Genomic DNA, 21529 nt, shown 5'->3' with positions numbered 1-21529 from the left:
CCTGTTCCCCTCGAGCCCCTGGCCGCGAGCACTGGGCCTGCCCCCCAGGGCCGGTGACTCACTGGCGTGCTGTGCCGTAGCCCTGGTGGTAGGTGGCGGCTGAGATGCCCACGATGAGGGCCGGCACCCCGTAGCCCAGCAGGAACATGTAGCGGCGCCTGAGGCCATGGGGGGTGAAGACCTGAACCACCAGCAGGTAGAGCTCGGCGCCCTCCAGGCACATCCAGCAGAAGGCAGCCAGGAAGAAATAGTGCAGGAGCCCGGCCACCAAACCGCACACCACCTGCAGCCAACGGGACGTGGGACGTGAGGGCTGGGCTCCTGGCTCCTCCAGCCCCAGCCTCTGACAGCAGGGGGCGCAGCGGGGAGCGGGGCAGGAGCACTGGCTGGGGGGAGCTCCCGGGTACTTCAGCCCCAGACACTGGGGGGCACTGTGGGGAACAAGGCAGGATCGGTGGCTGTGGGGTAGCTCCTGGCTTCTCCAGCCCCAGCCTGTTCAGGGAGCTGGGCCCAAGGCTGGCTGGGGGGAGGAGCTGCCAGCGGGGGGTGCTGCAGGGAGTGGGGCCTGAGGTTGGCTGGAGGGAAGGTCAGGGGAGGGGGGCGCCGTGGGAAGCAGGGCCCGAGGCTGGCCTGGGGGGGGGAGCTCCCAGCGGGGGGCGCTGTGGGGAGCAGGGCCCGAGGGTGGTGGGGCGGAGAGAGCCGGGTACCCTGTTGCCGGTGCTGGAGGTGCCGGTGAGGAAGATGCTGTAGGCGATGAAGAGCGCCAGGCAGAGGTGCAGGTGGATGGTGGTGCGGGGGCCCTTGAGGGCGCGGCAGAAGAGGAAGGTGATGATGGCCAGCAGCAGGCACAGCAGCGAGATCACCAGCCCCACCTTGGTGATGACGTCCAGGGTCCAGTCCTGTGCCGGGGGTGAGAGGGTTAGTCAGGGTCCCCCCCCCACAAGGCAGCAGCCAGACTGGGCTTTAGGGTACAGCTGGACTAGCCTGTTGGCCTCGCTCTGCGCTGCGGCTGGGAGAGCCCCCTAGTGGTGACACTGGCAGCCTGCGGGAACCAGTGTCTGGCTGGGTCCAGCCGCGCAGATGGATTTGATGCTGCCCAGCCTGCCCCGTGCGCCCCCCCGCCCCCCGAGGGCTGCCCACAACCCCAGGGCCATGGGAAGCCGAGGGGGCTCTAGGGTCATCACCAACCAAAGGGGAGTCCCTGGCACCGATCCCTGCAGGACGGGGGTGCCAGACAGTGCGAGGGGCCGGGGCTGTTCCTCATAGGAGAGAGCAGAGCGCCCCCACCTGGCGGAAGGAAGTCCCTGCTCGGCAGGGAGCTGCTTTTAGACCAGACAGATGCGCTTGTGGCTACAGTGCTGCAGGTCAGGACTCCTGTGTTCTACCAGCTCGGGGAGGGGAGCAGGGTCTAGGGGTCAGAGCAGAGGGGCTGGGGGCAGGACTCCTGGGTTCAGTTCTCAGCTCTGATGTCACCTCCGTGTCTCCTTGAGTGAGGCATTTAACCCCTCCCTGCCTCTCTGCGATGGGGATGGGGACTGCTCCCTGCCCTGCAACACAATGGGGTGAGCCCCCCTGCCCCTGCTGCCCCACAGCTTCCCAGCCAGGCATGTTGGTCACTGTAGCCCACGAAAGCTTATGCTCAAATAAATTTGTTAGTCTCTAAGGTGCCACAAGTCCTCCTGCTCTTTTTGCTACCTGGGGAGTCTGCCTGTCCCCTGGGAGGAGGGGACACTGCTTGTGCTCCTGATCAGATCCAGGGCCCCGCCTGCCGGTGGGGAATGGGTTTACTCAGGGGGAATCTGGAGTGACTCCTGCTCCGCTGGGGAGGATTGAGGGGAAGAGCAGAAACAGACCAGGTCTGAGGCCCCGGCGAGGGCCACGTCTACCTCCAGCTCATAGAAGGCCATAAGCACAGCGAAGCTGGTCAGGTGGTTGCACTGGCAGTGGGTGATGGTGGTGTTCAACATCTGCAGGGTGCAGCCGTCGGTGGCCCAGCGCCTGCTGCCAGGCTCCCAGTAGGCGCAGAGGAGGTGTAGGTCAGTCTTCTTCTCCTGGAGACAGAGAGACGCTTAGTGCATGGGGGGCAGGAACGGGGTGGGGGGCTGGTTAGAGCCGGTCTCCCCAGGCCACAAGACAGCAGGTCGGGGGGTTACTAGGGGCTGGGCTGGGGGCACAGAGCACCAGTTTGTCCCTGGTGGGAGGCGGATTCGCCTGCTGCCCGGGGTGAGGGGTGTTACTAGAGATCGGCCCAGCTCTGCCCCCCAGCACCCCAGGCTCTCCTCCCCCCATGCCCAGCCCAGGGGCTCACCGGCAGCGGGTGGCTGAAGCGAATGCTGACGGAGAGGTCAAGTGCCTGGGGGTTCGGGTCACTGATGAAGGCCGACACCACTGGAGACAGCACACGGTAGCTGGGCCGCCCCGGCTCCCGTGCCCACTTCCCCGTCCGGCCGATCTCATCCCACACGGGCGCCTTCACCCGCTCAGTACCGTCCAGGATGGGGCTCATCCCCTGGTATGTCAGCAGCCCGGCCAGCGTGAAGCCTGCGAGAGACAGAGGAGAGGGATGAAATGGGGGGCAGGAGGCGCCCTGGAGCAGACTGGTGCCAGGGGTGCTGTGCTGCTGGGGGTGCTACTCCCCATGTCCTGGCTGTGCCCCATCCCCCTACACACCCCAGCCTGGCACCAGGGGGCGCTGTGCTGCTGCTCCCAATGCCCTGGCCGTGCCCATCGCTACACACACCCCAGTGCAGGGGATGACCACATACCTTCATTTTTCTGCCCTAGGGCTCCGGCCCACTTTAATTCCATCTGCGTCTTGCTCTGCTGCAGCGTCACGGTCTCCTGGCTCTGGTTCCCAGCCTGCCTGACTGCCAGCCCCAGCTCTGCAACCACAATGCCAGGCAGGGCTCACAACAGAGAACATGGAGAGGACACATGTAGCTAGGCAAGGTGCTTTCCCGGCTGTTGGGGGAGCTCCTAGCTACTCCAGTCCCAGCCTCTCCCAGCAGGGGGCGCTGTGGGGAGCAGGGCGGGAGCACCGGCTGTTGGGAGGAGCTCCCATCTCCCAGCAGGGGCACTGTAGGGAGTGAGGCGGGAGCACTGGCTGTCGGGGGGGAGCTCCCTTCTCCCAGCAGGGCGGGAGCACTGGCTGTTGGGAGGAGCTCCCATCTCCCAGCAGGGGCACTGTGGGGAGTGAGGTGGGAGAACTGGCTGTCGGGGGGAGCTCCCTTCTCCCAGTAGGGGGCGCTGTGGGGAGCAGGGTGGGAGCACTGGCTATGGGGGGGGGCTCCCATCTCCCAGCAGGGGGCGCTGTAGAGAGCAGGGCCGGACCGCGGGCTGTGGGCTCCCATCTCCCAGCAGGGGATGCTGTGGGGAGCACTGGCTGTGGGGGGGAGCTCTTGTCTCCCAGCAGGGGGCACTGTGGGGAGCAGGGCGGGAGCACCGGCTGTGTGGGGGAGCTCCTGTCTCCCAGCAGGGGGCGCTGTGGGGAACAGGGCGGGAGCACTGGCTGTGGGGGGGAGCTCCTGTCTCCCAGCAGGGGGAGCTGTGGGGAGTGGGGCGGGAGCGTAGTCTGTGGGTGATGAAAGCCCAAATGGGACCACGTGGGCAGGTGCTGACCTGTGCCGGTAGGGGATGCGATGCTGATCATGCTGTCACGCAGGGTCAGGGCCAGCGTTCTCAGCAGCTTCTCCACTATGGCCATCAGCTCCGTCGCGATCCGGTGTCTCCACTCCACACTCTCACCCTGCTGCCTGACCAGATTTATCTGCTTCTCCAGAATGTCCAAGAAGCCCTGGCCAAGCAAACGTGGGAGGTGTTGGTGTCTCAGTGCCTGAGCCCCTGCTGCGCCCCCTATTCCCAGATTGCTAGTCCTCCACTGCCTTCCCACAATCCTCCTGAAAGAAAAGACAAGTTCTCCTGCAATCGACATTGCTGCCTGGGAGGTCAGACTAGATGATCACAATGGCCCCATCTAGCCTAGGAACCTAGGAGAGCCAGCTTCTTGGGCACAGAGCCCACTGGAGAGGCAGGCATGGGAATTTCTGGGCAATGCCACTGTTTATTTATCTCCTGTTCCAGGCACTGCATCTCTATAGATCGCCCTGGGACTAAATCTGAGTAGGAGCAGCGATTCCTCCCCCTAATAAGAACAAACCAAGCAAGACCCCGAACTTTGGCTTGGCACCTGCAGCTTTCCCTCGGCGTTCTGAGAGTTCATTTGCTTCAGCTCCTCCAGCGTCACCTGGCAGAGATGTCCCACCTGTGCCTGAAAGCTGCCCAGGAGGTTCTGCAAAACAAGGCCCAGGCCTGGCTCAGGAAAAGAGATCACAGAATCGCAGCCCACCTCCTCCAATCCCTAGAGAGGATCCCTCGGCTCAGAAGCCAGGCGCCAGAGGGAGCGCAGGCAGTGCCCCGTCTGACCCCTAGGGGATGCATGGCGTTTGCAAGGGATGGTGGGGGAAGGCGGTTGCAAGTTGAAGCGTGTTGCAGCAGCCTGATGCTGCTGAACCTGGAGGGTGAGAATCACCCCGGGGGCAAAGGGCTACGCCGTCGCAGGACTGCAGGGGCTACAGGGACTAGCCACTGGCTCTTTGCCCAGGGGCGAGTTTGGCCCCAGAATCCTTGTGGGGCGAGATCAGTGAAAAGCAACGTGGCACGTAAAGGGGAATCGGGGTCTATCCCCCGCTCCCCCCCAGGGTCTGTGCCCCCCTCACCTTGACTCCGGCAGAGTTGTCATCACCCAGCAGTGGGGGGCAGGTGAGCTCTGGGGATGGAAAGGGAGGAGGAGTGAGAGATGGGTGGGGGGAATGCGGGGTCTTGCTGGGTAGGTGCATGCACCAGAGTCAGGCACAGAGGGCAGGACTCATTTCCTCCAGCAGGGGGAGCAGTGACCACTCCCACACATACACACATTCAGCCAGGGCCGCCAGAGGATTCTGGGAGCCTGGGGTCTTTGATGGCGGGGGGAATTGCTGTCGAAGACCTGGCACTTCGGCAGCGGCTCCAGGGGTGGAAGAACCCCCCGCCACGGGTCTTTGGGGCACTTCGGCAGTCTTCCGGGGCCCCCGGAGTGAGTGAAGGACCCTGCTCCAGGGGCCCCGAAAAACTCTCGTGGGGGCCCCTGCTGTGCCCAGGGCAAATTACCCCACTTTCCCCCCCCAGGCGGCCCTGAATTCAGCCCTACACATGTGCCCAGCCCCTTCTCCCCATCCTCTGCCTACCAGCTGATCTCTGTGAAAGGATCCGTCCCCCCTCCCTGTCCTAGCAGGGCCGGCGCTTCCATTTAGGCGACTAGGGCACCAGGATTTGGAGGAGCGGCATTTTGCCAGGAGGGCGGCAGGCTGCTCCGGTGGACCTCCCGCAGGCGTGCCTGCGGAGGGTCCGCTGTCCTGCGGCTCCGGTGAAGCATCCGCAGGGACGCCTGCGGCAGGTCCACTGGAGCCGCGGGACCAGTGGACCCTCCGCAGGGACGCCTGCGGCAGGTCCACCGGAGCTGCGGGAACAGCGGACCCTCTGCAGGGACGCCTGTGGCAGGTCCACTGGAGCTGCGGGAACAGCAGACCCTCTGCAGGGACGCCTGCGGCAGGTCCACCGGAGCCGCGGGACCGGCGAGCGGCAGAGCGCCCCTTGTGGTGTGCCGCCGTGCTTGGGGCGGCGAAATGGCTAGAGCTGGCCCTGCGCCTAGGGCGCCAAAAACCCTGGCGCTGCTCCTGCGTCCTAGAGGAACTGAGGCGTAGTAAGGTGGGGTGGGCTGTGGAATCATCCCAGCCGTATCTTCCCTCAACCCTCTCCCTCAGCTGTGGGTGGTTCTGGTGTGTGTTTGCGGGTGGGGGTGAATCCAGCAGGGAGCCCTGGGCTGGCCCCACAGTGGCCCCTAGGCATAGACTGTGCTCCCTGCAACCTCTTCCCAGGGCAGAGAATCAGAGAATCCAGCCGTGCAGCAGGAATACAGGCACTGCTGGAGGGGGGGGGGTGGAGATGCCCGGCCCCTGGCTGCCCTGCTCACCCCTCCCCGGCCTGGCCCCTGCTCCGCTCCCAGAGCTAGACCTGGGTACGCCTGTGGCTGTGGCGCTGAGACAAAAGGGGGCAAAAGACATATCTGGCTTTAAAACTAAGATTGATAAGTTTATGGAGGGGGTGGTATCATAGGGTAGCCTAATTTTGGAAATTAATTTGGCAACTAATCTTTGATTACCAGCAGGTAAGTATGCCCAGTGGTCTGTGATAGGATGTTAGATGGGGTGGGATCTGAGTTCCTGCAGAGAATTCTTTCCTGGGTGCTGGCTGGTGAATCTTGCCCACATGCTCAGGGTTTAACTGATCGCCACATTTGGGGTCGGGAAGGAATTTTCCTCCAGGACAGATTGGCAGAGGTTTTTTGCCTTCCTCTGCAGCATGGGGACAGGTCACTTGCTGGAGGATTCTCTGCAGCTTGAGGTCTTCAAACCACAATTTGAAGACGTCAATAACTCAGACATAGGTTAGGGGTTTGTTATAGAAGTGGATGGGTGAGATTCTGTGGCCTGCATTGTGCAGGAGGTCAGACTAGATGATCATAATGGTCCTTTCTGACCTTAAAGTCTATGAGTCTCTGAGACAACCGGACACACCCCAGTGGACGGACAGGCTGGGCTGGGGGGAGGTGAGGGCCTGGAGGCTGAGCTCTCCCCGGCCAGGGTTGAGACCCACAGGGACCCCCATCCATGGGGGGCGGGGGGGCAGGCACTGTCCCAGACCTGTTCCCAGCTCACTGCCCCCTCGGGCAAGCCTTCTGCCTGTGTAACCCCAGGCCTTGCCCAGCCCCCGAGGTGTCCCCTCCATGCCCCGTGCAGCAGGACCCACCTTGACACAGGGTCTTGTTCCTGTTGGAGGAGACGTAACCAGCCTGGCACTCACACAAGTAGCTTCCGTAGGTGTTGATACATGTGGCCTTGGGGCCGCAGATATCTGGGATCTTCTTGCACTCGTCAATGTCTGAGAGGGAAAAGTACATGTGGGGGTGTCACACACAGCACAGCTGGGGGCTCACGGGGGGCAAATGCCCATGGAGGCATCCCCAACCCATTGCAGGGGGCGTGGTCTGTCTGTCAGTCTCTCTGCTCCATCTACCCCCTCCCCACCCCTGTTCAATTTTCCTTTCTTCCCTGCTATTTGCAGGGCCCCAATCCCTGCGGCGCAACCTCTCCCCCACCCCCCAGATCGGGGGCCCAACCTTTTCCAGACCAGGACCCTGCAACCTCGCCCCTGCACCAGCCCTGACAGAGCAGGATTAAGGGGGGGCCCGATCAGCCAGTTAAGCTGCAAAGGGGAGGTGACTTAGGCTGCGTGCAGGGCGCTAGCTAGAAGGAAGCTCGCCTGGGAGGGGACAGGTGGGGCTTCTGTACAGCCCGAGGGCTGGCCCCAGTAGTGGGGGCCTGAGGCGAGGGGGGCCAGGAAGCCCCAAGGGGGGGCTAGGAGCCCCAGAGGAAGGGTTTTGCTAGCAGGCATAGGAGAGAGGGGTCTGGCTTTGAAAGGCTCCCCCAGAATGGGGATCACAGCGTGACCTGGCCGGACGGCCGAGACATGAGGCAGCTGCGACTCCGGGAGCTGCAATGGGGGAAGAGAAGAAAGGGGGCACTGAACTGGAGCTTGTTGCCAGAAGGGGGCGCCATGCTCAGCTTTACAGACCCCAGCCCAATGGGTCCCCTCCCCGTTTGGGATACACCCAACACCGCCCCTCCCATGGAGCACTAGGAAAAGGGTGGGTGAGCTGTGCCCAGGAGAGTGCAGGGGAATGGGTTGCTGTCCCTTTAATCTAGTTTCTTTGCTCTCTGGTGGCACTCATGGGGGTCTATGGCAGAAGCCCACAGACCCCTGACATGCGGCCAGGCCCTGCACAGCTGATAAACTGGTTGTTTGGAAGCGAGCTGGATCCAGGGGATCCCGCTATTCCTAACATCGTGCAGTGAGCAGCAGCCCAACAACGTCCATTCCCGGACCCTGCTGTGACCCCTAGGCCCAGGGCCCCATGGGGCGAACCCACTGAGCCCTCAGACAGATGATGCCAGCTCGACACTCGCTGCCGATCCGGCCTGTGGAAGCCAAAGCCGGAAGAGACCTCCCCAGCCCAATCCCCAGCATAGCCCCAGCCGGAGTTGCCAGCCAGCGGGTCACCAGTCTGGCCCCAAACACAGGGGACTTTACTGCCCTTGCTGGCTCCTGGGGCCTTTCACCACTGTGGAGAGTCTGATCTGACAGACGGGCCCCCCCGGCCCAGGCACAGGGAATCCTGCCGTGATCTAGCCAAACGCTGAAGGACCGTGCCCCCACCAGGCTGCCAACGCGGGTAGCGCTAGCTGCCGGGCAGAGGGGGATACACAGGGGATGTCGGGGCTCCATGGTGCAGTGGGGTCACTCACCCCGTGCAGAGAGTGGGGTTTTCTACTTAGGGACTCAGCCTGTACATGCAGAGACGCAATCATTCTGCCAGCCAGCCCCTGAGGAGCCTGCAGTCCTGTCTGGGGCAATGAGAGATGGAGAAGCAGAGCTGGGACAAAAACCCCTTGAAGTCAGTGGTGCTGCACCAGTTTACACCACTGGGGCTCTGGCCCCCGCTCTGTAACCATTTCACATACAGCAGCACTGAGTTGGTGGTGACGCATGGGGGATGGGCGCATCATCCGTCATTCCCATGGGTTGGGGGAAGCGGTTGAGCCACTGTAGAAATGGCCATGACCAATTCTCCCGGAAATCCCAGCCAGGAACAAGTGCTGGAATTAGACATTCATCTGCTTATTAACCCAACATTTCAGCCGGTCAATCAGGAAGCAGAGAAACACCATGGGACTCAGGCAACCAATTGTACAACATCAGTGACAACTTTTCAGAGCGAACAGTTTGCCAATAAAATCACAGACATTTATCCACCCAAACAATTGAAGGGTCAGCTGGTTTGCAGGCTTGGATCAGCATGCAGAGCTGTTCTGCTGACTCCCTGTGGTGTTCAGATCAGCAGTGGTCTATCAGTCACCATCCCTGGGGACAGATAGGTGGCGACCCTTCCTGAAGAAGTAGGAGCAGAGCCACAGAAGAAAGCTAAGCTCTCCCCGATATTTATCCATAATGCTTCTGCTTCTCACAGAAATCCTTGTGGCTAAAATCCCCTTCACCTGGACTTCAGCAAACAAGTCAGTCAGCAGGGAGAGTCAAGAGTGCTCAGGAATCCTTCCCTTGGGCCATGTTCCAGCAGCTCTTTCTCAGCTTCCCCTTCTCTCGCTCTTTCCTGTGACAGCGTTTTGCTATTTCCCACTACACCTCTTCCCCTTGGTCGTTATTTGCATAGAGGCAGCACCCAGAGCGCTGCACACATACTGCCATAAACAGCTTCTAGTCTAAATAGACAAGAGGTGGGAGAGAAAACTGAGGCAGGGAATTACCCAAGGACACCCAGCAGTAACAGAGCTGGGACCAGAACTCAAGTCTTCAGAGTCTCACACCCTACCTGCTAGGTCTGTCTCTTTCAACTTGCTTCCATCATAGAAGGGGTCAAGAATGTGTCTCCCCTGCCTCACCATGCAGATTCTACCCTCTGCTCTCCTCACTGATAGGAACTTTGTGTCCCCTGGCTCACAGCCAGTAGTGCATCAGGGCTGGAAAAAAATCCCTTGTTCCTTTGGCAGGAAACTCAACTTTTGCTCCATTGTTAAACCTCTTAGAAGGCAACGGGCCTACGCCATGCCTGTGAGGGGCTTATATGTGCCAGGCTCTAGCAAAGGCCGCTGAGCCATGGAACAAGGAGAGAGCAAGTTTGTCGTGGTCCAGTGGCTGGTTCCCATAAGTAGATAACAGCCTGCTACAATGACTAGCTAATGGAGTTACTCCCTTAGCTCCTGCAGCTGAGCTGTGTGCTTTCAGCAGGCAGGTCCTGGATTTGATTCCTGCTAATGACTCAAGTTGGTTCCTTTGTGATGCCAGCTGCTGAGGGTTCAGTTAATGGGGTTCCAGAAACTAAGGGCTTTTTGAGCCCAAGCTGTATTAAAGGTTGATCCAACACAGAGTCCTTGGCTCTGTCTCAGCCCAGTTTGCTTTGCAAAGACCTGACCTTCCCCCACCTCAAAGCTCTGCTATGAAAGAGCATCTTGGGCTCTGATTGCACCTGCAGGTTTAGGGGGATCTTGCAGCTTCTAATGACATTGCCAATGCTCTACACTCCTGCCTCGGTGGAATTAATCAGCCTGGCAAGAGATATGGCAACCTTCACTCCCCGGGCTCAGTTTCCAATTTGTAAGACAGGTTGGGAGTCAGAACAGACACTTTGCTTGGGTGTGGCACAGAGAAAGAGCGAGACCTCAGGGCAACCTGGTTTGTTTCCCCATCCAGGTATGCAGGTTAGTGTCAGAGATCCTGGGGCAGCTCAGCGGCGGAGCATTAACAGCATCGCCAACACCAAGCAATCGATAAAAGCCCCAAACCACGAGCCAGGCTGCAAAAAAAATCACATGATTGGTTTAAAAATCCATTTTGGCTTCGTTCTGTTTGACTCTGGTTTGGGAGCTGTCGGTCACCCCAGTGTAATGTTTGGCAGTTTGGCCTCTGCCATGTGGGCCAGGCCCTAATTTTGATTTTAGCCAAAAGCAGAATCACTTGACTCCGGGAAGTGGGTCTTTAAGGCAACGCCACATGTTAGCAACACTGCAGACAAGCCAGAAACATCATGTCTTTGCCACAAAACTGTTTCCAGTTCCCATTTTACCTGTGCAGATCTTAGCCGTATCCTTTTGACTCTTCCCAAATCCCCAACTGCATTTACACATGTAAGTCCCTGGCATATTGATGCAGTTCCCGTGGGGCTCACAGATTGTGGCATTTCGCTGGCACTCGTCAATGTCTGCAAGGGGAGAGAAAGCGCTAGGTCAGGCTGAACTAGGAGCTGGACCTTAGGCACTGGGGGACGCTGCTGGGGGATAATCCAGGCATCCGAAATGCACCATGCTCTGGGGAGATGGGGCTGATTAGAGCCAGGAGTTCAGTGACTGGATCAGCGAACGGGAGCAAGTTGGCTATTGTCCAGAATGAGCCGCTCCAGCTGGGAAGGGAAACACAGCCGTGCCAGGACACCTGCCTGCTGCTTGCTAAAGCTACCAGCCACATCTGGCGATGCCCAGTGCCGCAATATCAGTGCAGACGGCAATGCCTGAATGAGCCGCCTGCCCCTGGAGGGGACAAATGGGGAGCTGCTTTGGAGGAAGGAGATAGAAAATAACATGAAGGCTGGTCTAATGCCTGGATATCAGCCAATGGGATGACCTCCTCTGCAACCCACAAGCTGCCCTGGGCACCCCCTTGCACACAGAACAGTGCAAAACCAGAGGGGTTCAGAGACAGGCAGTGAGAATGATCAGCGGCCTGGAAAATCCCTCTGCGGAGAGAGATTGAAAAGACTGTGACTGTCACCTTAGAGTGGGGTAAGAGAGGACGTGTTAAGAGTCTATAAATGATTGATGGGGATTGAGAAGGGAGTGAGGAGCTTCTGTTCTTCCCATCTCATAACACGAGAGCAAGGGCCAGTAAGGGAAGTGAGAAGAGGGGAAATTCGGAACGGAGCCAAGGAAAGGCTGTTTCGCGCAATGTGTGATTAGCCGGTGGAACTCCCCACCACAGGAGTCCCTGAGGCCATGAATTTAGCAAGATTCCAGGAGTGATTGGACATTCCTACGGATGATGAGAACAGCCAGAGTGATCATAGTTAAAGGGCACAAACATTTGGGAAGAGAGAAAACCTCCTGCTGTGGGGCTTCAGCCCAGCTGAATATTAGAGACCAGGGCGTGAGGGCAGATTATCCCTCGGCTGCCACTGCAGGGCTCTTCCACCGTCCTCTGCAGCATCTGGTTTTGGCCCGTTGGAGCTAGGATACCAGGCTAGACGGGCCTGACTCTGATCCTGTCTGTACTGTGCAGATGCCATGTTACTTGTGTCTTAGCCTGGCCGGTGCCACGGTTTTGTCTTTTCAGAGGCTGAGCTGCTCCCGGGGCAGACCGAACCTGTCAGAACCTACCGGCTGCTTCCTGCCAAATGCTGCCTCCTCCGCCCCTCGACCTTGCGACACTTGTGACCGGGCTCCTGAGTTCTCCCTGACAGCACCAAGGCGGCTCCGTGTTTCCAGAATCTGCTTTATTCAGGAAACGACATACAATCGGGTTCCACCCCCGAAGACTTCCAAGAGTCCATGCGGGATGGGAACGGAGCTTCCAGCGTCCTTATCCATCCCGTCCTGGTTCCATTGGGATGTTTACAGTGGGTAGCGCCACAGCCGGGGCCCCATGGTGCCAGGTGCTGTACACACATCCAGCCACAGCACAGCCGCTGCTCCAAAGCGCTTTTCCCAGCTCCGACGCACTGTCTGCTGGAGGAGGGGCGCCATGCGCTGGGTTCTCGGTGGTGCGGCCAGAGCTCTCCCCTCCCTCGGGCACACGGGTGTCCTGTGGCTTCCAAACTCACTCTGAGTTGCAGGGAGCTCTGAGATTGGGTGTCTCTAGGGGCTTAAGTACACGAGGAAATTGACGGTAACAGCTCCTGTGGAATCGCTCCCCGTCCGGACACTCTGCTCTGGACTAATCAGTGCGCTTCCAAAGAGAACAGCGATCGCGATCAGTCCCCCTGGGGGCAAGCTTTAGGGATTCTCCACACGGCTTGCGATACCAGCTATCCCCGCACAATCCCCGGACACTGGCTGAGATACCTGCGGTGCTGATTTCTTCTTGTGCCTAGACCCGCCCCAGGACACTGGCTGAGGTTATCCCACGCGGCCTGGGGCTGGTGCAGGAATGGCTGGGCGAGGTCTCCGCCGGAGGAGGCATTTGAACCAATGGGCTCCTGAGTTCTCCCAGTGCTACGGGCCCGGTGCTCTGCGCCCCCAAAACGGGGGTGTAACGGGCGGTTTCCATGGGAACGGCCGGCTGGGACTTGAAACAAGCTCTAACTACCGGCTGAACGTCGCAAACAAGGCCCTGGAACGTCCCAGCCCCTTCTCCGGTCAGGCCGCCCTGGCTGCCTAAGGGGGCATAATGGCCCCCTTGGGAAACACCCTCCCATCCAGGGGGCTCCCTGTCAGTGTGGGGCTGGAAAAGGCTCTGTTCTCAGCCCTGAGGGAGGGGAAGATTGGGGGCCTGATTAGGGTGCGGTGGGGGCAGGGGAGAGCTCACCCTGGCAGCTGTTCTCACTCGTGTGCTTGAAGTTGGCTTTCCCAGAGCTGGGCTCGTAGCCATTGATGCAGGTGCAGTAGTAACTCCCAGGTGTGTTCTTGCAGTTTCTGTTGGGTCCGCAGTCTGGCAGGCTCGGTCCCAGACACTCGTTAATATCTGCAGCACAAGAGGGGACGCTCTGTACAGTCCTGGCAGGGAGACGTTCCCCGTATCACCCCCCCAGCCCCCCGCACTGAGCTGGGTGACGGGACCCAGGAGACCAGGGCCCTGAGCGGTTAGTGATTAAGGGCCTGATCCTCAGTTACCCATTTCTGCTGCTGGAATGTTGGAAACAGCCCCCCCTCGCCCCCCCAAGCCTCCTGTCCCAAGTACAGGGGGTTCGGCCTCACAAACACCCAGATCCCCCTTGTGAGGGGAGGGTGCGGAGACTCCCCCTGGGGCTCCAGGCTCCCTCTGCATTGAGGGGTATGACAAACTGCCTCTCCTCTGCCCCCTCCCTCCTTGGATCCCCGCATGGTGTGTGTGGGGAAGTATAGCCAGGGCTGCCCCATTCTGCTCCCGTGGGGCCCTGTTCCCCTGGACACCCAGGGGCTGATTAGGGCCCAGGCTGGGATTCAGATGGGTCAGTGCGATGGGCCCCCCCACCCTGTGCCCAATTCATAGAGTCCAAGACTGGCTCCTGTTGCAGCAGCAGCTCCTGCTGCTCACTCTGGAGGCCCTGGTTCAATCCCCAGGAGGGCGGCCCTCACCCGTGCTGCTGCCCCCCTCTCATTCCCCAGCTGGGCTGAGCACCCCCAACAGGCCCTGGAGTCAGTGGAGTTGGCTGCTCTGGCCCTTAATGCCCTGCTCTGTCCCAGCCCCCGCAGGACAACACTGAAGCCCCGTTACCATCACAGGTCTCTGTTAGGTCGGTGAAGAAGTGAGTCCCATGTGACTGGTATCCTTTCAGGCAGGCGCAGTGGGTGTTGTTCACACACTTGGCATTTGTTGGGCACAGCATATGGATGTTGCAGTCCTCAGTGGTACCTGCAGGGGCGGGAACAGCCGGGCAGGGTCAGCCAGTGCAGAGCAGCTCCCCCACTCCCCCCCACACAGTAGGATCGACTCCTTTCACATGCCCCATTTGCTGATTTTCATCCCTGGGTGCCTGGCAAACAGCTCTGACGCCATCCACTGCCTGGCAACAAGCTGCCCTCAGCTGCACAGGAGGCCTTGGCTCCACGGGGTGCCCCCAGCACAGACAGGCAGAGCCGCTGGAGCCGGGCGTCGCTTCAAGTGAAACGTTTTCGATCTCGCCCAATTTTTCTCCTTTTTGTTGCTGTCGTTACTCTCATTAGCACCAACTTCAAACTGAACCGGGAAACACGAATTGCTCTGGAGTCACTGAGAGCGGAATTGGGCACGAGGCTAGTTTGGATCCTGAGCTGCCTCCTGTCACAGATTCACAGATCGTGCCCACTCTTGGTCCTGTGCAGTCCCTGCGGGGAACCTCTTTCAGTGCAACAGCCCTTCTCGGGGCTCCAAGCTCTCTGGGGTCAGGCCCCTCCACCTTCTGGAGCCGCACCTCTCTGAGCCTTAGCACATCTGTCTCTCGCTCTGGACCCCCAGGACCTCCACCCCTGATGGGGTTGATGCAACCCTGTTCTCTAGACCGGAATGACTCTCAGCAAGCGTAAAACAGGAGGGTTTATTGAGAGTAGAACACAGCCTAGGAAACTCTCAGGGCCTCAGGCCTGGCCTCCCTCAGTACAGTACATCCAAGTCTCCCCTGCATCCAGGTGGGCTCTGCCTGCTCCCCCTCTCCAGCCCAGAGGCCCCTGCTTCCCACCTGGGCATCTGATATCACCAGCCCCAAGTCCCGCCTCTGTCCATTGTCTTCTCTCCAGGTAAACAGGGTTATAACCAGGTAGCAGGACCTCCTACCCTTGCTTCTATCCTCTGGCCCCCTCTGCAATGCAAACCACTGGAAAACCACAGAAAATCCCCCACTTTGTCACAACTCCCATGACCCAGATTGCGATCTGGTCTTTGGGGCTCCACTGGGATCTGACCCTCTGACCAGCGTGAGGGGAAAAATCCCAGCGCAGCTTAGCCAGCTGCAGGGCTTGGGATGGGAGCAGATGCAGCAGGGTGGGTGCAGCACTGGGGGACCCCAGTGGGTCAATGGGAATTTGCCCAAATTCTATCTTGGGATTCGCAGCAGAACTGGGCTCGGGGCACAGGGTCCCGATCCCAAACACCCCCCAGCTGGGCACATGGGTCCCAGGTTTCAGTTCAGCCCGATTTTCGGGGGGGGGACGGGGGAGGGGTCACCTACAAATGCCACTTCTAACATCTGCGCCACCAGGGGGTTGATTTGGGCTGGTCAGTAACACGGCCCTTGGCTACAAAGGGGATCTGACCCTCACTCCAGCCCCCAGTGTAGAGCCCTGGGCCCCAGGGTCTATGCTCTGCTGGCCATGGGGCTGGGAAGGGAAGGGGAGGGCTATACAGGGGCCTTCTCCTCTCCCCTGCACACACCCAGTGTGCTCTACAAACCCATCCCAAGACGCCCACGCCAAGGGGCTGCTCCCGGCTCGCCAGACCCCTGACTCTGCTCTCCTCCCACGATGGAAAGGGGCTGGAGGCGGCAGAGGCTGGAGAGCGCTGGGAGCGCTGGGGAAGGTTAGCCAGGAGGAGTCGGTCTTACCTTGTGTGCTGTTATTCTGGGCCACGGTGCCCCACAGGCACAGGGCGATGCAGAGCCCTGGAAGACAGAGACAGGGTAAGGCACCATGGGCAGATGGTAACCGCCACTCAGCTGCTCACAGCCCCAGCCGCCCCAGTCCTGCCAATCCCGGGCCAATGGCCAGTCAGGGCCCTGCCGATAGTGGAATTAAAAATGCAGAAACCTGGAGCTCTGGGAAATCAGTCCTAGCTGGGATCCCTGGTCATATTTTTACCTGATTCCGCTTTGAAACTGGACTTTTGGCCTGACACCTACCCTTGCTCTAACCACTAGACCCCACTCCCCTCCCCTCTGAGCTGGAGATAGAACCCAGAAGTCCTGATGCTCAGCTTGGAAGCAGGGCCAAACTCATTTCATACAATGCCTGTCAGCAATTTTTAGTCTCTACCATCATGGGCTACACTGGAGCACAGGGGACCTGATCCCCAAGGCCAGTCCAGCCCCACAACACCTTCCCCCGCCCTCATTGAACCTTTGTGTCCACAGAGGGGCACTGCACAGCCTCCGCCACTAGGGGGCGCCACAGCCCCATACCAAGGCCCCAGCTCCAGCGTCGCAGGGCTGGGTCTGGTCCCTCAACTCTCCCCCGAGGCCCCATAGTGCCTGAGCAGGATAATTACCCACACACCAGGCACGTGCACCACACATGCTAGTGTTCACGTGCACACACACTCCGGCATGCACACAAACGTGTAGATGTGTGCTCACATCTGTGAACAAGTACAGATGTACATACTGGTGCACCCACACCCACGCACGGGAACACACGTGTGCTGCACAGGTCACTTGCTGGAGGATTCTCTGCAGCTTGAGGTCTTCAAACCACAATCTGAGGACTTCAGTAACTCAGACATAGATTAGAGGTTTGTTACAGGAGCGGTTGGGTGAGATTCTGTGGCCTGCGTTGTGCAGGAAGTCAGACTAGATGATCATAATGGTCCCTTCTGACTTTAAAGTCTATGAGTCTATGCACGGGCACAGAGGTACAGACACGTACATTCACACATACCGGCAGCCTGCTGCACCATCAGATGCAGGGACAAGGAGCCCCCAGGACCCTTCCTGCTGCTCAAACACCAGCCAGGCCGGAATGGAAGGAGAATCTTTCAAACCCTCCTGGCGGTGAAGAGCTGCCGTGACTCTGCCCAGAGTCCAGCACTTTAACCAGGGCTTGCTGCTGCTGCTGCCTCTAGAATCCTGTGTAGCCGGCAGGAGCTGGGGTATTGCGCGACCCCCAGGCTGCACCCTCAGACGGCAACGGCCGGGCGGTGACCACTACCAGTGAGTGCCGTCCCCTCCCACCGCGCCGGGAAGCTGTGAATCATGGAACAACCCCCCAGCTCAGTCGGGGTCTATAGCTATGACCATAATACACTGAATGCAAGAGAGGAAGTGACCTGACCCAGCCTCAGTAGAAAGGCCAAAGACGGGCTGCACCTTGAGACCCAACACCCAGGGCTAAAGCAGAGGGGTGGGGGAGCGGGGATGGGGGGAGAAGGGAGGGGGCAGTAGTTTGCTAGGGCAATGGAGTGAGGCTGTCACCCCAGCTGGGGGCCTGCCCCACGGACTCCCATGGAGCGAGACCGTAGGATCTGGGGGAAGCACCAAGGCTGGCTCTGTTGTGAAAACATCCGGGTGGTAACTAGGGGTTTTATCAGTTCCCTTTTCACGAGGCCACTTATCTCCTGGCTACTTCCCTCCCACTTCTCTGAAGGGCAGGACTCAAGTGGTGTCGAAAGCCCTGAGCCGTTAGGGGTGGCAGTGGAGCCGGTTGCTAACAAGGCTCGCTGAGCTCATCCCAGCTACAAGTGCTGAGCACAGAGCCTGCCCCACTAGGGAGCCTGGCCCTGCGGCAGCTGTTGTGAGGGACCTGGCGCTAGTGCCTGGGTATGCAAGGACACCCAGGGGCCAGGCAAGGGTCAGACTGGTTCAGACTTTGCCCAGGGCTCCAGCAAGTGACTGGATCTGGGTCCAGCCATGACATGGTGCCACTTTGCCATGGTTCAGCCAGAGCCCCACTCGCTCACATCCCCCCTGCCCCCCCAGACAGCTGGGGCCTTTCCAGAGCTGGCTGCAGGCCTGTAACCGGCATTAATTCCTCTCTTCGCCCTGCACTTTGGCCTCTGTGTCACCCGGAGCTGGGGGAAGAGAGGGACTGGGCTCTTTGGAGCCATCACCATTGTCTTTGTGAGCAATCACTTTAGGAGCTGGGCTAGGCCAGGAAATTCCCTTTGTGGCTCTACACTGGGGGGGCTCGCCCGACAGGGCACTGGGAAGGACGGCGCTAGCAGGGCAGAGTTGGCCAGGGTGCAGGGCGGGAAGTCGGGATGCCAGGGCTCTGCTCTGTGCCTCAGTTTCCCTCTCCCACCCCATGTCTAATTAGACTGCGAGCTCTTTAGGGCAGGCATATTTTTAAAGGGACTCAGAGCCCACTGCATGTCTGCACAGAGCCCAGCACAATGGGGGACTGTGTAGTGCCCAGCCAGGTCTGTGCAGTGCCCGACCTAACGGAGGTGGGGGGCCCTATACTGGGTGGGGCCCCTAGCCCAGGGGTTCTCACTTCAGAGTGCGGCCACCAACTCCTGCTGGTGGTTGTTCTGACAAGCCTGTCTCTGTCCCCACCCCGGGGAAGGTGGGTCGGGAACTCACTAGCCATCTGCAGAGTCCCGGCTGGGTGGGGTGAGCTGCCTAGGGGAGCGTGTTGGCGACCGGACACAGCCGCTGCCTCCACTGAGGAGAACTGCCTCCAGTGCCGTGCATGCCAGCCCCACGTGTCTCCAGAGGCGCTGCCTAGAGCATCTTGCTGCCCTCGGTAACAGCTGCTCAGCTGGGCGCTGCAGGGAGGGGCCGCTGCTTTGCCCCCCAGTCTCCACTTTGGATGCTGCCGTGGCCGTAAAAAATCCACTGGTGGCAGCATCCGGCCACGGCAGCCGCATTTGAGAACCGCTGGTCTGGCCCCTACACAGTAAAGGTTAGACAGACAGACGGATGGACCAGAGCTGGAAGACAGACAGGTGAGCCAAGCAGGCAGCCTGGTTTCCCAGTTGGCAGAGCTGGAGATCTCTCCCATCCCCCTAATCCTAGGTGCCCCTGCCAGACATTTCCAGGTCTCCAGCCATTCTCCAGGGAGCCTTGCCCAGTGCTTTCAACGCTCTCTTAGTCCCTTTTCAAGGGCACTCCACTCAAGGAGCAACAAAATCATTATCCCCATTTCACATGCGGGGAAACTGAGGCCCAGATGAGCAGGCAGGTCACTGAGTGGGAGTGTCAGAGCTGGGGTTACACAGGAGTCCAGACTCCCGGCCCCACCCTGCGCTAACCTGCTAGACCCCGCTCCCCTCCAGAGCTGGGGACAGAGCCTAGGAGTCCTGCCTCCCAGACCCCTCTGCTCTAACCACTAGGTGTTAGTGTGTGGCCAGGGTTGAGTTAGGGGGAGCTGTGTCTCCTGTTAACTCACTAGGGAAGACAGGCTCTTAGAGCTGGATTGTCCAGTGAGATCCAAGCATGGGGGAGGTGTCTGGGTCACTGGGGAATTTGGCTCCGAGACCTTTTACAAATCTGCCTCTTGGTGCCTTTGCTGGCACTTTGAATCCTGCCCATTTCGTGGCCCCTCCCCGCCCTCCGGCCCCAGCCTGTTCCTTATTCTGAGGTCGTGTCAGAAACCCAGCTCGCCTGTCAGTCTCCTCAGTGTCTGTGTGGATCTGTCACTCAGCAACAGCGGAGAGGAACAAACACACAGTGAACTGGGACATTGTGGTTGTAAAACCAGGACATTTGGATGGGGGTGGGGAGGTGGGGAGGGGGAGCTGAAAGGCAGCCTTTGAATTCCACTAGACAGCAGGTGTCCCCAGGAAAGGTTAAGATCTGCGTCCCTGCAGCACCAGTCCAGAGCCTAGCTGGGGAAATGGGCTAGGTTCCCAGGTGGGGTCAAACAGCATCGCTCCATTGGAGTCAGTGGGGTCACTTTACATCTGCTGGGGACCTGACCCCATTGTCTCATTTTTAACCCTGGGAACATAAGGAGGAGCCATTCCACTTTACTAGTAGCATCAGGGCGTAATGCTGGCTGGAAGCAGCACCGCCTAGCAGCTCGGCCACAAGCCTAGGGGTCAGGACACCTAGGTTCTAGTCTCACCTCTGCCACTGGCTTGTTGGGTGACCTTCGGCAAGTCACTTCCCCCTCTGTGCCTCAGTTTCCCCTCCCACACATTATCAGTGTAGATTGTGAGCTCTTCAAGGCAGGGGCTGTCTCTCTTAGGTGTCTGTAAAGCACCCACCACATTTGGGTTCCTAGAACTTGGGCAGGGTCTGTGGAGCACCCATGACAATAGGGGCCTCTGATCTTGGGTGGGCTCTCTGAGTTTCTCTAATCTAAGTACTAAGAGTGTGATATCCAAAGCAGACACCGGTTAGCAGAACAGTGTGAATCCACTGGCATAACTGGAGTGACTCTGGATTTATGTAGAGGGGCAATAAGCAGAGGATAGGGCCAGGGGCTCCCATCGATAACAACGGAGACCTCCCCCGCCCCCGCTTTCCTTCCCCCCGAGCAGAATGCCGGGCGCTGGACACGTGGGCAGAGCTAGATGCCGGCTGACAAAATCCTCCCCAGTCTCCTATTAATACTCAGGCCCCTGAAATAAAGAAGGCAGCTGGAGGTAGGAAATATCCCCGGCTGGGGGCAGAGGAGATGGGGGCGGGGGGGCAGGGAGCCAGGCCTCCAAGGGAATGGGGCCAAGCAGAGACACTGGGAAGGCCAGGAGGGCAGAGCCTCAGATGCTGGGAGCAGGGTTAGAGCACACAGGACGGATCGGGCTCTGGGGTGGAGCCTCAGCTGCTGGAATCGGGATAAGTGCACTAACGTCGATGGGAGCTACGGGGTCCGGCCCCACTGACTCCCAAGAAGCGACGGCCAGTTTACACCAGCTGGGATCTGGCCTCACTGGAGTGACACCTCTGTAAGGGAGAAACGTTTTTCATCTGCTCGCTCAGCCAGATCCTAGCCCTGGTGTAACCTCCTCCCCCAGGGCAGCCATTTATTCCAGATGGATTGGGCAGGCACTTTCACCCCCAGTCCCCTCCCCAATCTGGGGACAGCACCCAGGAGTCAGCCCCCAGCCCCTATTCCTCCACCCACCAGCCCACACACGTGCAGCTCACAGGCTGGCAAAGTGCCCAGCGAGGCGCTGTTTGCCCGGGACACAGGAGCTTTGGAGCAGCCCCGCCACTCTCAGGAGGATCAGAGTGGGAAACCCTGAGCTGGGCGGGTGACGCAGAGTGAAAGCCAGGTGTCATCCTGCCCAGGGAACACCCCACGGGCAATCCCCTACCCCTCCCTCCCGGGAGTGCTGGCCTGTGGGAGGCAACAGCTTCCCCCAGCACCACATTCCCAGCCATTCACCAAGCAGCAACTCCCCCGGCCCGGCATTCCCAGTCGAGCAGATGCTGAGGGCCCTCTCCATGCACCCGGCATAGGCAGGGGTGGCAGCAGCTGATGTAGAGTGCCCCCTCCCCCCAGCGGTTGCCCTTGGAAAGTCCCTGCCTCTCTAAAGAGGCAGGAAACTCACTGCACTTTTCCCCACCTCTGCACCCCTCAGGAGCCCAGTCTTGCTGCTGCTG

General features: G+C 59.6%; 1 protein-coding gene across 7 annotated transcripts in view; it reads right to left on the bottom strand.

Annotated features, from left to right (window-relative positions):
- ADGRE5 (adhesion G protein-coupled receptor E5) overlaps positions 1-21529 on the bottom strand; it is a 113086-nt gene that overhangs the window by 86005 nt on the left and 5552 nt on the right. For 5 of the 7 annotated variants that reach the window (XM_075060961.1, XM_075060960.1, XM_075060963.1 and 2 more), the window contains exons 2-14: positions 15872-15928; positions 14071-14208; positions 13183-13338; positions 10733-10867; positions 6844-6975; positions 4716-4765; positions 4187-4288; positions 3619-3793; positions 2766-2882; positions 2309-2541; positions 1887-2051; positions 708-899; positions 63-283 (exon numbers count right to left, since the gene is read on the bottom strand). In XM_075060961.1, the coding sequence (XP_074917062.1) occupies positions 63-283; positions 708-899; positions 1887-2051; positions 2309-2541; positions 2766-2882; positions 3619-3793; positions 4187-4288; positions 4716-4765; positions 6844-6975; positions 10733-10867; positions 13183-13338; positions 14071-14208; positions 15872-15928 (1873 nt within the window). The remainder of the gene's footprint in view (positions 1-62; positions 284-707; positions 900-1886; positions 2052-2308; positions 2542-2765; positions 2883-3618; positions 3794-4186; positions 4289-4715; positions 4766-6843; positions 6976-10732; positions 10868-13182; positions 13339-14070; positions 14209-15871; positions 15929-21529) is intronic. The other 2 variants (XM_075060964.1, XM_075060965.1) reach the window with 1 other exon arrangement.

This window comes from Chelonoidis abingdonii, chromosome 26 (assembly GCF_003597395.2).
Source record: "Chelonoidis abingdonii isolate Lonesome George chromosome 26, CheloAbing_2.0, whole genome shotgun sequence".
NCBI classification, from domain to species: domain Eukaryota; kingdom Metazoa; phylum Chordata; order Testudines; family Testudinidae; genus Chelonoidis; species Chelonoidis abingdonii.
Note: the sequence above shows the minus strand (reverse complement) of the source record. Positions and strands in the feature narration are given on the sequence as shown.